The 15,904-nt window shown below is 49.6% G+C and overlaps 1 protein-coding gene across 1 annotated transcript in view; it reads right to left on the bottom strand.

Annotated features, from left to right (window-relative positions):
* The window catches only part of LOC103893029 (rho guanine nucleotide exchange factor 18-like), a 29,319-nt gene extending 13,651 nt beyond the window's left edge, over positions 1 to 15,668 (bottom strand). The window contains exons 1-2 of the mRNA XM_063720392.1: positions 15,593 to 15,668; positions 8,674 to 8,795 (exon numbers count right to left, since the gene is read on the bottom strand). Of these exons, the coding sequence (XP_063576462.1) occupies positions 8,674 to 8,795; positions 15,593 to 15,668 (198 nt within the window). The remainder of the gene's footprint in view (positions 1 to 8,673; positions 8,796 to 15,592) is intronic.
* Positions 15,669 to 15,904: the final 236 nt, after the last annotated feature.

Here is a 15,904-nt window from a genome sequence, read left to right as displayed (position 1 = left end):
GCTGGTCTCGAACTCCTGACTACAGGCAATTCGACTGCCTTGGCCTCCCAAAGTGCTGGGACTACAGACATGTGCCACCGCTCCTGGCAAATTTTTATATATCTTTTATTAGAGACGGGGTTTCACGATGTTGGCCAGGATGGTCTTGAACTCCTAGCTTCAAGTGATCCGCCTGCCTCAGCCTCCCAAAGTGTTGGGATTACAGATGTGAGACACTGTACCCGGGCCCACATCTTAACCATTTTTAAGTGTCCAGTTCAGTATCATTAAGCACATTCCCATTGCTGTGCAACCATCACCTCCATCTGTCTCCAGAACTTTCTCATCTTCCCAAACTAAAATTCTGTTCCCATGAAACACTCCCTCCTCATTCCCCTCTCCAGCCTCATTCTCCTCCCCAGAAAGGTGGTACCCACCTTTCTACTTTCTGTCTCCATGAATCTGACCAGGCCTGGCGTGATGGCTCATGTCTTGGAATCCCAGCAATCTGGGAGGATCACTTGAGCCCAGGAGTTTGAGACCCGCCTGGACAACATAACAAGACCCTATCTCTACAAAAAAATTTAAAAGTGAGCTGGGCATGGTGGGAGGCTCCTGTAGTCCCAGCTACTTGGGAGGCTGAGGTGGGAGGATCACTTGAACCTGGGAGGTCAAAGCTGAAGTGAGCTGTGATCATGCTACCGCACTCTGGCCTGGGTGACAAAGCAAGACCCTGTCTCCAAAAAAAAAAAAAAAAAAAAAAAAAGCGGGGGTGGGGGTTGGTAAATCTATGAACCCGACGAGTCCAGAGACCTCTTACGAGTGGAATCAGACAGTATTTATCCTTTTGTGTCTGGTTTATTTCACTGAGCATAACATCCTCACGGTTCCTCCACATCGCAGCATGTGTCAGAATTTCCTTCCTTTTTAAGGTTGAATTGTATTCCATTGTGTGGATGGATCACGTTGCATTTATTCATCCATCCATCAACGGACACCTGGGCTCTTTCCATCTGTTGGCTTTTGTGAATAACGCTGCTATCAACATCAGTGTGCAAATATCTGTGAGTCCTTGCTCTCAGTTCTTCTGGGAAGATATCCAGAAGTGGAATTGCTGGATCATATGGTAATTTTATTTTTATATTTATTTATTTTTATATTTATTTATTATTATTTTTTGAGATGGAGTCTCGCTCTGTTGCCCAGGCTGGAGTGCAGTGGTGCAATCTCAGCTCACTGCAAGCTCCACCTCCCGGGTTCACGCCATTCTCCTGCCTCAGCCTCCCGAGTAGCTGGGACTACAGGCGCCCGCCACCACGCTCGGCTGATTTTTTTGTATTTTTAGTAGAGACAGAGTTTCCCTGTGTTAGCCAGGATGGTCTCGATCTCCTGATCTCGTGATCCACCCACTTCGGCCTCCCAAAGTGCTGGGATTACAGGCGTGAGCCACCGCACCCGGCCCCTATTTTTAATTTTTTGAGACAGAGTCTTGCTCTGTCGCCCAGGCTGGAGTGCAGTGGCACCATCTCGGCTCACTGCAACCTCCGCCTCCTGGGTTCAAGTAATTCTCATGCCTCACCCTCCTGAGTAGTTGGGATTACAGGTGTGCACCACCATGCCCGGCTGATTTTTCTATTTTCAGTAGAGACACAGTTTCATCATGTTGCCGAGGCTGGTCTCAAATTCCTGATTTCAGATGATCCTCCCCGGCTCAGCCTCCCAAAGTGCTGGGGTTACAAGCGTGAGCCACTGCGCCCAAACTAATTTATTTTATTTTTGGAGACAGCATCTCCCTCTGTCTCCTGGGCTGGAGTGCAGTGGTACAATTGCATGGTAATTTTAGGTTTAACTTTCTTTCTTTTTTTTTTATTTTTTTTATTTTTTTTGAGATGAAGTCTCACTCTGTCTCCCAGGCTGGAGTGCAATGGCATAATCTCAGCTCACTGCAACCTCTGCCTCCCGGGTTCAAACAATTCTTCTGCCTCAGCCTCCCAAGTAGCTGGAATTACAGGCGCCTGCCACAATGCCCGGCTAATTTTTGTATTTTTAGTGGAGACAGAGTTTCACCATCTTGGCCAGGCTGCTCTTGAACTCCTGACCTCATGATTCACCTGCCTCGGCCTCCCAAAGGGCTGGGATTACGGGCGTGAGCCACCGTACCCAGCCAATTTTAGGTTTAACTTTCCTTTCTTTCTTTTCTTTTCTTTTTTTTTCCTGAGACGGAGTTTCACTCTTGTTGCCTAGGCTGGAGTGCAATGGTGCGATCTTGGCTCACCGCAACCTCCGCCTCCCGGGTTCAAGAGATTCTCCTACCTCAGCCTCCCGAGTAGCTGGGATTACAGGCATGTGCCACCACGCCCGGCTAATTTCGTATTTTTAGTAGAGATGGAGTTTCTCCATGTTGCCCGGGCTGGTCTCGAACTCCCGACCTCAGATGATCCATCCGCCTTGGCCTCCCAAAGTGCTGGGATTACAGGCATGAGTCACCGCGCCCGCCTAATTTTGGATTTTTAGTAGAGACACAGTTTCACCATCTCGGCCAGGCTGCTCTTGAACTCCTGACCTCATGATTCACCCGCCTCGGCCTCCCAAAGTGCTGGGATTACGGGCATGAGCCGCCGCGCCTGGCCAATTTTAGGTTTAACTTCCTAAGGACTCACTCTACTGTTTCCACAGCCTGCCTTCTTGAATCTCTCCTTTGTGGCCACCGTCCTCGTTTCCCTCCCTCCTCCCTGCCGACTCCTCCTCTGCCTCCTCTTCCTCCCTCTGCCTTTTGATCACCAGGGTCCCTCTTTCTCGGTCTCTTTCTAAAGAGCCACAGCTCTAGCTCTGGCTGGCCCTCATGTGACTTGGGCGGCAGCCTCCTTTCAAATTCCCACTTACCCCCAAATGGCTGCATTCCTACCCCCAGTGCCTGGACAACCTCCTACTGTCTTTTCTGTCGCTGCCTCCGAAGGTTTTTTTGTGTCTCTGGTTTTCATCCTCCTGTAAATATAAACACGTCAGGACAGCCTCTCGGCCTGGCTGAGCCTCCCTCTTTCTCCAGCATCTGGCCTCCCTCAGAGGAGGCAGAGGTGGGAGCCAGGCCAGAGATGGGGGTGGAGCTGGAGAGTGGGGAGCCAGGCAGTACAGGCTGTTCCAGCTCCCGTTGGTAGGTACATTGAGGGAGGGAGAGAGGGGGTGTCTCATCTTTTATTTTGGAGCTTGCACCTTTGTTCTGACATATCTTGGGCAAGAAAAGATGAGAGCCAGCCCAGTGGGGGTCTTTCCAGGTATCTGAGTAAGCATCGTACGCTGCCCCGCTGGCCCTGACACCCCAGAGAGGATGCTATAAATCCAGGTTCCTGTTCCCTAGACCTGGGGGAGCCTTGGGGGATGGGATTCCCCCATCAAACCCAGAGGTGAAACAGCCTAGGGTTCCCTACTCTTCGGAAGGGCTCACCACGCACAGTTTTTCATAGTACATGGATAAATGCTTACTTTAAAAATGTAAATAGTTATTGATCTTGTTGTCTATTGGAAAAAGATAACACACCAAAGCAACTTCAAGCATAATGTGTCCCTGGTCCCATTTTGTCATGTAAAAAAGTGGCTTGATTTCAAACAAAATGGCAAGTAAATCACAGAGCAGATAGTCTTTCCTTCTCCTTCCTTCCTTCCTTCCTTTCTTTCTTTCTCTCTTTTCTTTCTCTTTCTCTCTTTCTTTCTTTCCTTCCTTCCTTCCTTCTTTCCAGGTGTGCACTACCATGCCCAGCTTTTTTTTTTATATATATATATATATTTTTTTTTTTTTTTGAGATGGAGTTTCGCTAATGTTGCCTAGGCTGGAGTGCAATGGTGCGCTCTTGGCTCACTGCAACCTCTGCCTCCTGGGTTCAAGTGATTCTCCTGCCTCAGTCTCCCAAGTAGCTTGGATTACAGGCACCCACCACCATGCCCGGCTAATTTTTGTATTTTTAGTAGAGACAGGTTTCACCATGTTGGCCAGGCTGGTCTCGAACTCCTGACCTCAGGTGATCTGCCTGCCTCAGCCTCCCAAAGTGCTGGGATTACAGGCGTGAGTCACCACGCCTGGCCCCAGCTAGTATTTTTTTATTTTTTGTAGAGACAGAGTCTTGTTATGTTGCCCAGGCTGGTCTTGAAATTCTGGGTTAAAGTGACCCTCCCACCTTGGCCTCCCAAAGTGCTGGAATTACAGACATGAGCCACCGTGCCTCGCAGGGCAGATGGTTTTCAAATGGTCATTGGGTAGAAAGACCTCAGTCAAGGTTTGCATCCTGCTACGGTAGCTGTTGTTAGCTTAGCATGACCTCAATCAAGTACCTAAAGCTCTCTGAGCCTCAGTTTTTTCCATCTCTAAAATGGGCATACTGCCACCTACTTGTAGGATTGTGTTGTGCGGGTGAAATGAGATGCTTGGGCGATGCAAGCCTCGGCCGATGGAATAATATATTGCTGTTTTTAAATTTCAGGAGTCAGGGGGCCAGGGCTGTGGCTCACACCTGTAATCCCAGTGCTTTGGGAGGTTAAAGTAAGAGGATCAGTTGAGACTAGGGGTTTGAGACCAGCCCGGGCAGCATAGCGAGATCCCATCTTTAAAAACAATAACAACAACAACAAAAAAAACTAGCTGGATGTGGTGGTGTGCACCTGTAGTCCCAGCTACTCTGGAAACTGAGGTGGGAGGGTTGCTTGAGTTCAGGAGGCAGAGGTTGCGGTGAGCTTTGATCACACTACTGCACTCCAACCTGGGTGACAGAGAAGACCCCGTCTCTACAAATAAATGATTAAATTACATAAAACAAATAAATTTCAGGAGTCAGGACCCTTCCTCTGAGCAAGCCTGACAGCCCCAAATGGAATCACACGGTCTCCCCTGTCCTCATGGAGCTAACTGGAGAAGATAGACGATTAAGCCAAACCGTTATAATCAAGAATGATAGAAGGTTCCAGCCAGCAGGCTGGGGAAGATCTGAGGGGGAACAGATTACGCTGTCCAAAGAATATCAGGGAGGGCTTCCTGGAGGAAATGGCAGCAAGTGAAGGCCTGAGGACTGAGTAGGAGCTGCCTAGGCAGATACTGCAGGTAAGCACATTCCAGACAGTGAAAGAACAGGACATCCAGAAGTCTGTAGGCTAGAGAGCTCATGGCGCCTTTAAGCAACTGGCAAATGTTCCTATGGCTGGAGGTTTGGACAGTTGGGGAACACGAGTCTGGTTGGCCAAAGCGTGGATTTAATCTGGAAGTTTCCAATAGTGGTGGTAGGGAGGGCAGTGATTGGCCTTCAGAAAGATTATTCAGCTTGCTGGCCGGGCGCGGTGGCTCACGCCTGTAATCCCAGCACTTCGGGAGGCCTGAGGCAGGTGAATCACATGAGTCCAGGAGTTTGAGAACAGCCTGGCCAACATGGCAAAACCCCATCTCTTCTAAAAATACAAAAATTAGCTGGACATGGTGGTGGGTGCCTGTAATCTCAGCTACTCAGGAGGCTGAGGCACAAGAATCTCTTGAACCCGGGAGGCGGAGGTTGCAGTGAGCCGAGATTGTGCCACTGCACTCCAGCCTGGGTGATGGAATGAGACCCTGTCTCAAAAAAAAAAAAAAAAAAAAAAAAAAAGTATTCGGCTTGCAGAGCAGAGATGGGCTTGGATGGGGCCAAGATGCAGGCAGGTGGCCCAGCCAGGACACTCGTGCAGATTACCTGGGGGAGCCATGATGGGGATCACTACCAGGGAAGGGGAAGGAGGGTGCAATGCACAGAAATGGAGGGTCCTTGGGGTTCAAAATTCACAGGACTTGGTGCCTGATGGGAGAGGAAGGGACAAGGAAAATGCCCTGGTCTCCAACTCTGATGACCAAGTGGATGATAATAGAGACTCAGGAAGAGGGAGCAGATTTGCCAGTGGGTGGGGGCACAGCCTTGCTGCCTACTCACAGGCCTGCCTGCTTCCCCAGAGCCCACCATTCCCCCATTGCCGTGTTACCCACCCAACTGCCTGTATCCCATGGTTCTCTTTCAAAGAGGTCCAGATCCCAGGGAAGGCGCAGGGCTAAACTCCAGTCCTGGTTCTGTGATCCTTTACCCGGGACCTTCCATGACATCTGGACTAATTACTTCACTGCTTGCATCTCAGTGTATTTTTTTTTCCTTATTTTATCACCCAGGGTGGAGTGCAATGGTGTGATCTTGGCTCACTGCAATCCCCACCTCCTGGGTTCAAGCCATTCTCTTGCCCCAGTCTCCCAAGTAGCTGGGACTACAGGTGCACACCTCCATGTCCAGCTAATTTTTGTATTTTTAGTAGAGACGGGGTTTCACCCCATTGCTCAGGCTGGCCTGGGCTGGGCATGTTGCCCAGACTGGTCTCAAACTCCTGACCTCAAGTGATCTGCCCGCCTCGGCCTCCCAAAGTGCTGTGATTACAGGCATGAGCCAATGTGCCCAGCCCCTCAGTGCCCTCTTCCATAAAATGACAAGCGTGGGTACATGGAATGCCCTTTATGGCTTAACCGTAACAGACCCTCCTTCCTTAGTGTAGCGGATGTTGTGGAAAGCCACTCAGATCCCCCGAGGCTGTGGGAAAAGGAACTGTCAGTTCTCAGCCCCCTTCCTGGGCAGCCCATCGGCAATGGTTGATTGACAAGGGGATATAAAAGCTTGACTATTTCAGCCCAACTCCGTCTGAGTCTGCTTCCTGGAGACCCAACACACACCACCTGACTGTCTTGGTCCCTGGTGGAGCTGGAGCTGAACTATGTTTACGAGACCTCTCCCTGGCCCCTGCCCTCTCAAGGATGCACCTCCTAGATGCCACATCTTCCACCCCAGGAGACCTTCCCTGAAGCAGCCTGGAGGCTGTCACCAGGACCTTTGCCACGACCTCAGTCCCAGCCACACACCATTAGGGCTTGATGTTAACTGTGCCCCAACTCCACCCAGGGACCTCAAGCTTTCAGGGTCTTTCTTTTGAGACTGGAGCCTGGGTGCTGGCCTCCCCCACAGGCCCCTGGCATAAGCACTTAAAGAAAGTGTGATGAGAGCAGAGGGTATGGACGCAGGCTGCAGAGTCAGAATGGGCTTGAATCCCAACTCTGCCATGACGGGAACTTAGGCAAGTCAGTCTACCTTTCTAGGCTGTATTTGGTTTTAGTCAGCCTTCCTTCCTTCCTTCCTTCCTTCTTTCCTTCCTTCCTTTCTTCCTCTCACCCTTCTTCTCATCTATCCATTCACCCATCCATTATCCATCCATCCTTCCTTCATTCTTTCATTTATCCATCCTCCTTCCTTCCATCAACCCATTCATCCATCTTCCTTACTTCCTTCCTTCTTTCCTTCCTTCCACTCACCCTTCTTCTCATCTATCCATTCACCCATCCATTATCCATCCATCCTTCCTTCATTCTTTTATTTATCCATCCTCCTTCCTTCCATCAACCCATTCATCCATCTTCCTTCCTTCCACTCACCCTTCTTCTCATCCATCCATTATCCATCCATCTTTCCTTCATTCTTTCATTTATCCATTCTCCTTCCTTTCATCCATCCCTCTTCCTTCCTTCCTCTCATCCTTCTACTCATCTATCCATTCACCCACCCATTATTTATCCATCTTTCCTTCATTCATTTATCCATCCTCCTTCCTTCCATCAACCCATCCATCCATCCCCCTTCCTTCCTTTCTTCCTTTCTTCCTTCCTTTCACTCCCCCTTCTTCTCATCCATCCATTCACCCACCCATTATCCATCCATCCTTCCTTCATTCTTTCATTTATCCATCCTCCTTCCTTTCATCAATCTAGCCATCTTCTTTCCTTTCACCCATCCATCTTTCTTCCTTCCTTCCTTCCTTTCCTTCCTTCCACTCACCTTTCTTCTCATCCATCCACTCACCCATCCATTATCCATCCATCCTTCCTTCTTTCATTTATCCATCCTCTTTCCTTTCATCCATCCATCTTCCTTCCTTCCTTCTTTCATTTTATTAATCAATCATTCATGTATCCATCCACCCACATTTCTCATCTTTCTTCCTTCCATTCACCCACCTTTCTACTCTTTCATTCATCAACCATCTCTCCTTCCTTCCTTTAATCCACCCATCCTTCTACCCACCCATCCATACTTCCTTCTTTGCTTCCTTCATTCATCCATCCTCCTTCCTTCCATCGGTCCATCCATCTATCCATCTAGCTGTCTTCTTTTTATTCACCCATCATCCATTTATCCATTCACCCACACTTCTACCCATCTTTCCTCCCTTCCTTCTAGTCATCCATCATCTATTCATCCACCCAACCACCCTTCTATTCATCCACGTATCCATCCATCCATCCATCCATCCATCCATCCATCCATCCATCCATGCATGCATCCATCCATCCTTCTACTCATCTTTCCTTGATTTCCTCTTTCCTTCCATCTATCCATCCATCTATCCAGATATCCACCCACCCATCCATCTATCCATCCATCCATTCATCCCTCCATTGCTCCTTTCCTCCCTCTTCTTATTTCAGAACAGATTCCGGTTTCCTCATAGGTAAAACAGGATAATAATGACTTTTCAAGTTTCTATGAGGATTCCCTGAGATAATGTACACAAAGTGCCTGGTAAAATGCAGGTACTAAACAAAGTGTACTTGCTGCCACTGTCGTCATCAGCTCCTGCCCATTTCAGCAGTCAGACACCTGCCTGATCATCCCCCATGGCAGAGAAGTCTGGGTTCTCAGGTTTCCAGGATCCACTGCTGCTCTTCGTGGCTGAAGCCACAGCTCCAGAGTCAAAAGGCTGAACACATGACTTGGGCTCAGAGCCTGTGGAGAAAGGAGGGACAAGGTGTCAGGGATAAGCTGGGAGTGCTGAGGAAGCCAGGACCTGGATTCTGCATCTGTTGCTGGTCACCCTGGACCTCAGTTTTCTCATCTATAAAATGAGGTGGTGAGGGGAGGGGGAGGATGGTCTCAATGATCTTGAAGCCAACATACGTGTCACCTCTTCCCCATCCCAAGCCTATGGCAGACATTGCTAGTCAATCACGAGGCAATTTCCTGCTTAGCCATTTGCCCCCTCAGGATTCTTCCCAACACACCAGTTCCAGCAGCCATCACCAGGTGATCCAAGTTGGCTTATGTATGAAATCAATTTGTTATGCCTGCTCTAGGAAGAAGCCCTCAGTTGATCAATGATGCTAATGGTCCCATAGACCAAATGCAAGTACCCAATGCCCACATTGTTTTTTCCCTCTCCTCCTCTTCCGCTTCCTCCTCCTCCTTCTCCTCCTCTACCTCCTTCCTTCTTCTTCCTCCTTCTCCTTCTTCCTCTTCTTCTTCTTCTCCTTCTTCCTTCTTCCTTTCTTTCTTCTTTCTTCCTTCTTCTTCTTCCTCTTCCTCTTCTTCTTGTGTTCTTCTTCTTCTTCTCCTTTCTTCTTCTTCTTCTTCGACAGACTCTTGCTCTGTTGCCCCCAAGCTGGAGTGCAGTGGCGCGATCTTGGCTCACCACAACCTCTGCCTCCCGAGTTCAAGCCATTCTCCTGCCTCAGCCTCCTGAGTAGCTGGGATTACAGGTGCACACCACTGCACCTGGCTAATTTTGTGTGATTAGTAGAGTCGGGGTTTCACCATGTTGGCCAGGCTAGTCTAGAACTCCTGACCTCAGGTGATCCACACGCCTCGGCCTCCCAAAGCGTAGGGATTACAGGTGTGAGCCACGGCGCCCGGCCAGTGCTTTATTTGTTTTAGAGCTGAATAATATTCAATTGCATGGAAATACCACATTTCATGTATCCATTGATCTGTTGATGGACATTTGGGTCATTTTCACCATTTGGTATTTCGAATCATGCTGCCATGAACAATCGCGTACGGATGTACGCAATTGCATGGATGTGTGTTTTCCATTGTCTTGGGTCGTTACCTAGGAAGGGAATTGCTGGAGTACATGCTAATCTATGCTTAACTTTTTGAGGAACCGCTGTTATGCAATCTCCTTTTTGAGACAGAGCCTCGCTCTGTTTCCCAGGCTGGAGTGCAGTGGCACCATCTCGGCTCACTGCGACCTCCACCTCCGGGATTTGAGCGATTCTCTTGCCTCAGCCTGTTGAGCAGCTGGGATTACACGTGTGCACCACCACACCTGGCTAATTTTTTTATTTTTAGTAGAGACGGGGGTCTTGCTATGTTGGCTAGGCTGGTCCAGAACTCCTGAGCTCAGGCAATCCCCCCGCCTTGGCCTCCCAAAGTGCTGGGATTACAGGCATGAGCCACTGCACCTGGCCTAAAACCATTGAATTGTATGCTTTAAATGGGTGAAGTACATGGTAGCTCAATAAAGCTGTTCCTAAAAAATTTTTTGTTGGAGCCTCTTGCAGAGCTTTGGATGGGGCAGGTACACATGGGGCCTGAAGCTTCAGTTTCCATTGCTTCAACGTAAATTTGCCCCCTGATGCCACCTGTATTCACAGATTAACTGGGCAATGCCAGGGTTTCCACCATCACTGCTTTCCAGGTTGCCCTCCCAGGCTGGTTGGAGGGACTCTGTTCAGCTGCTGTTGTTAAGCTTTGCGTCTGTTCTCTTCCCCACCCAGAAGCCGAAGCAGCATCTATGACTCACAGAAACGAAACAAGCAGGCTGTGAAGAAGGAGGAAAGCCAGATGTAGGGGAGGGTCCTGGAGGTTGGTGGGAGCTTGGGAGGGGTAAGGCAGTCCCATTCCTCAGCCAAGTCCCCTCGGGGCTGGAGGAGAGCCTGCAGGGTTGGTTTGCTTCACTGGACAGGGTCCTTGTGGAGGCCTGAGGCTTCCTGTAGCCTGCAGGACCTCATGCCCTGTATCTGTGAACCCTGAAGGTCTGGGATCCAAAGATCAAAGGTGAAAGGCCAGGGTTGGCCGGGCCCAGTGGCTCACACCTGTAATCCCAGCACTTTGGGAGGCCGAGACAGGCGGATCACTTGAGGTGAGGAGTTCGAGACCAGCCTGACCAACATGGCGAAACATAGTCTCTACTGAAAATACAAATATTAGCTGGGCATGATGGCATGTGCTTATAATTCCAACTGCTAGGGAGGCTGACACATGAGAATCTCTTGAGCCAGGGAAAGGGAGGTTGCAGTGAACTGAGATTGTGCCACTGCACTCCAGCCTGGGTGACAGAGTGAGACTCTGTCTCAAAAAAAAAAAAAAAAAAAAAAAGGAAAAGAATAAAAAAAGAAAAGAAAAGAAATTCCAGGGTTGTGTGATTGTGCATGTTTTTGTTGTTGTTGTTGTTGTTGTTGTTGTTGTTTTGTTTCAAGAGAGTCTCACTCTGTCACCCAGGCTGGAGTGGTTCGATCTTGGCTCACTGCAATCTCCACCTCCTGGGTATAAGCGATTCTCCTGCCTCAGACTTCTGAGTAGCTGGGACCACCGATGTATACCACCATGTCCAGCTAATTTTTGCATTTTTAGTTGAGATGGGGTTTCACTATGTTGGCTAGGCTAGTCTTGAACTCCTGGTCTCATATGATCCTCCCACCTCGGCCTCCCAAAGTGTTGGGATTACAGGCATGAGCCACTGTGCCTGGCTGAGTTTTGTTTTTATAGGGAAGCTTCTGACCTAGGAACAGGTTGAGCTTGACCTGATGATGAACTCAACTCTGATCCTAGTTCCCAATGACTGACTCAACTCTGATCCTAGTTTTACAGATTGAACTCCAATCTTTGTGTCACAGACTGAGCCATGATCCTGGTGTCATATACTGAGGCTTGATCCTGATATCACAGACTGAACTTCATCTGGCTGTCATTGGTTGAGCATTCATTCTTGTATCATAGACTGAACCCCCATCCTAGTGTCATAGACTAAGCCTTTATCCTGGTGTCATATACTGACCCCTGATCCTAGTGTCATAGGCTAAGCCCTAATCCTGGTGTCATAGTCTTAGCTCTTATCCTGGTATCATAGACTGAGCCCCAATCCTGGTGTCATAGACTGAATCTTGATCTGGCATCACAGACTGAGCTCCAATCCTGGTGACATAGGCTGTGTCCTGATTCCAATATTATGAGCTAAGCCCTAATCCCAGTGTCATAGACTGAGCTCTGTTAATTACCAACCACAATTGCCCCAAACGATTGCCAATCACATTTGTCACTGACCCTCAGCTACCAGTCTCTCCCCTGTAGTCCATCTTCTGTCCTGGAGTTGGTGTGTCCTTTTGATATGACCCTCTGATGGTCACTCCCCTTCTACTGATCCCCACCCCCATAGACTCCAGTCCCCTTAGAATTACATTCAGAGCCCTCCTCAGCCTGTCCTCTTACCTCCCTGTCACACACATGCACACCCAACTCACCATTCTCCTGGTATCTCTGTGCTGTTCCTACCACTCTTCCAGCCTGGCAACTGAGGGCTCTGTCTCAGATCCTCTGCAGACAATTTTAGCCACAGGACTTTGGATTGCTCTGCCTAGCTCTTTATAGAAAAGGTTTGCTGATCCATGCTCTAGAGCATGAGGTCTGTGAGGGCAGGCACTATATCTGATCTACTTTGACATCCCCAAGATCCAAGGGGTAAAATCTTGTATCAATCACTTTCTATATGTCTGGCTTAGTGCTAAGCCCATCATGTACTTTTCATTCTTCTATACTTACAACAACTCTGAGTCCTCATTTTATAGAAAGGGAAACTGAGGTTTAGAGAGGTGCACTGACTTTACCAAGGCCATACCAATCTGGTATGAGGTAGAGCTGGGAGTCAAATTAAGGTATTTCTGAATTCAGAAAAGAGCTCCCAATCACCAGGCTATCCTGTGCTGTGTTGGGTTGGGCACAGAGTCAGTGCCCATATATTTGGATAAATGGGTAGATAGATGGATAGATGGTTGGATGGATGGATGGGTCAGTGGATGGTTGAATGGATGGGTGGATGTGTGGAAGGATGGATGGATGGATGAATGAGTGGATAGACAGATGGGTGAATGGTTGGATAGGTAGATGGATGGATAGGTGGATGGATAAATGGTTGGATAGGTAGATGGATGGATAGGTGGATGGATGAATGGGTAGATAAATGGATGTATGAGTGGATGGGTGGATGGATAGGTAGATGGATGAATGGATGTTGAATGGATGGATGGTTGGATGGATGGAAGAGTGGATGGATGGATGGATGGATGGATGGAAGGATGGATGGTTGAAGAGTTGGCTGATTGGCTGGTTGACTGGATAGACAGTGGATGGCTGCATGGTTGCAGGGATGAATGGGTAGATAGTGGGATGGATAGGTTATATGGCAGTGTCTAGAGGCAGTGATGCGTTACACTCAGGAGATGGCATTCTGAGGGGGTAAGGAAGGAGATGTAGAAGGAAGAGGGACAGAATTGTGGCAGAAGAGCCACACAGGAAGGAAACCAAGGTGAGCGAGGCACAGACTGCACTCATGAGACATGCATCAATAGATTGAGGAATGAATGAAAAAACATGAGCAGAATGGCTGATGGGGGCAGTTGATGGGGAAGGGGCACTGGGACCCTTCACTGAAAGTCTCAGTTCTCCTCTCTCAAGACTTACTTGCCTCCCCAAGTCCAATCCCACCCTTTCCCCAGGAAATTCCTATTAGGTACCCAGACAGCCAATTACAGAGCTTAAGAGGGTGACAAAAAGGCCATTCTTCCCTGCTTTCCAAGGCTAATGACAGGAGACACGCTGTAAGGGAGTCACTCTCCCAGGGGAGCTAAGCCAGAGGAGACATGAGGCCTCAGGGAAAGGGGCTCTGCTGGGGATGCACCCTGCTCCCCACCCCCATGCTCCTCTCCAAGAAGCTGTCCATCAGCTTGTATTCACTCCCAGGCAGCCTCCTCCACTATCAGCCCCTGCAGCATCACCCATAAAAGGGTTTAAGAGTCACTGTCAGTTCCCACAGCTCACTCCCCCACCTGCTAGCATATAAATCCCGGCCTCAACTGCCTGGGCAGGGAGACAGGGCGAGCTGAGCAGCCACAAGACGGGCAGAACTTCTTAGGGACCTGGGTCACAGGCGGACACTTTAGTAATCCATGGCAGATACACTGATTCTTCAGGATCGCCATCCACCGTTGGATCTAAAAACCCTCCCCAGGCACTCCAGCTGCCCACATTTGCAGCTTTGTTCATCAGTCAGAACACATCAAAGTGGCCTCAGACAGAATCGGCTTCAAATTCCGGTTCCTCCAGCATATACTTGCTGTGTGACCTTGAGCAAGTCGCTCAACCTCTCTGAGCCCAACTTCATGAGAGCTCAACAGCCACCAACAACTTCTATCCTGATGATTACTCTTCTATTGCATCCCAGTTCCCAGGCCATCCTCTCTCCCCCTAACCCCAGCCCTTGGGTCCCCTGACACTCCCATCTGCTCGCTGACCCCGGCACAGTGCCTGGTACACAATGAGCCTTCAAGGAGGGTCAGTGGAATGAATGAGCTAATGAATCTTCACATTGGCCCCCTCTTTCATGAAAACTCACTGCTACCCTGAACAAGTACGTGGCTCATGCAGGTGATGGTGGCCGTGACTAACAAAATCATGCAGGCTAAGTGATGTGGCTGGCCTGACCAGGAGGCACTCATATGGGCAGTGGGGAACAGGGGACAAGAAAACCCATGAGGCAATGAGTGCATGACCAGCTCTTATTATATTGTCTGGCACTGTCCTCTCATGCCCTGTGTACCGGGATATCATCTGGTTATCTTCAAGGGCTAAACTCTTGAGCATTAAGAAGTGTCTCTTTGATGGCTGGGTGCGCTGGCTCACACCTATAATCCTAGCACTTTGGGAGGCCGAGGCAGGTGGATCACCTGTGGTCAGGAGTTCGAGACCAGCCTGGTCAACATGGTGAAACCCTGTCTCTACTAAAAATACATAAATTAGCCGGGTGTGGTGGGGGGCACCTGTAATTCCAGCTACCCGAAAGGCTGAGGCAGGAGAATCAATTGAACCCAGGAGGCGGAGTTTGCAGTAGTGAGCTGAGATCGCGCCACTGCACTCCAGCCTCGGCGACTGAGTGAGACTCAGTCTCAGAAAAAAAAAAAAAAAAAAAAAATTGTCTCTCTTTGCAACAACAGTTCACTCAGGCCTTTGATGACATAATAAAGGCTGTTATCAGTCCCCAAAGAGGTCACCTGAGGCCTGGGGACCCTGGGGGTTGAGACAGAGGGCACCAGCCGATGTGTGTGTATATGTGTGTTGGAGGGAGGTGTGTGCCCCAGAGCTTCTAATCTCCCCATTTTTGTTTATGCCCTGAGCCTCCTGTCCTGCAGCTGGGCCAGAAACCAACAGCATCTGGGACCCCCAGGAAATCGCTGGGCTGCTCCTAAGGAGTTCAGCGGCTGAGTTAAGAGGGCGGACTTTCTTTCTGCAAATTTACCGCCTGAGACAAATTCCTGGCTGAGTCTTGGGAGACATTTCCTCTGAAACAAGAGGGACCCCACAAGTCTGTGATAATTCCAGGGGGCCCTGGAGAATCAGGGGTCATGGAATCCAGGGCCGATGCCAGCGGAGTCAGTACCGCAGCCAAGAAAAAGCTCGAAGGGGGATGGCGGGCAGGCTGTCCTGGGATCCCCACCCGGGTGGATGGCTCCCGCTGGTCACTGCCAGCTGCTTACCTCCCTTGGAGGCCCACCGCTTCAGCCACAGCTTGGAGAAGGCCGGCCAGGAGTGGTTGAGCACCGAGTCAGCCATCGGGGCCGTGCGTGCGTGTGAGAGCTCGAGTGTGAGCTGAGCTGTGAATCCCTGCCAGGATGGGGCTGCCAGTAAGAGGGGCGGAGACTGCCTCCAAGGTCGGCCAGATGCATCAGCTGATAGAAGCCTGGGGCTTCAGCAGGGGGGCTGGGGTTTCCAGTTCAGGGCTCCAGGGACCCCTGGTTTGAGGAGAAGCCAAGCCCTTTAGCACCCTCTGTCCTTTAAACTCAGTCTTA

Source organism: Pongo abelii, chromosome 20 (assembly GCF_028885655.2).
Source record: "Pongo abelii isolate AG06213 chromosome 20, NHGRI_mPonAbe1-v2.0_pri, whole genome shotgun sequence".
NCBI classification, from domain to species: Eukaryota; Metazoa; Chordata; class Mammalia; order Primates; family Hominidae; genus Pongo; species Pongo abelii.
This window is presented reverse-complemented; position numbering and strand designations above follow the sequence as displayed.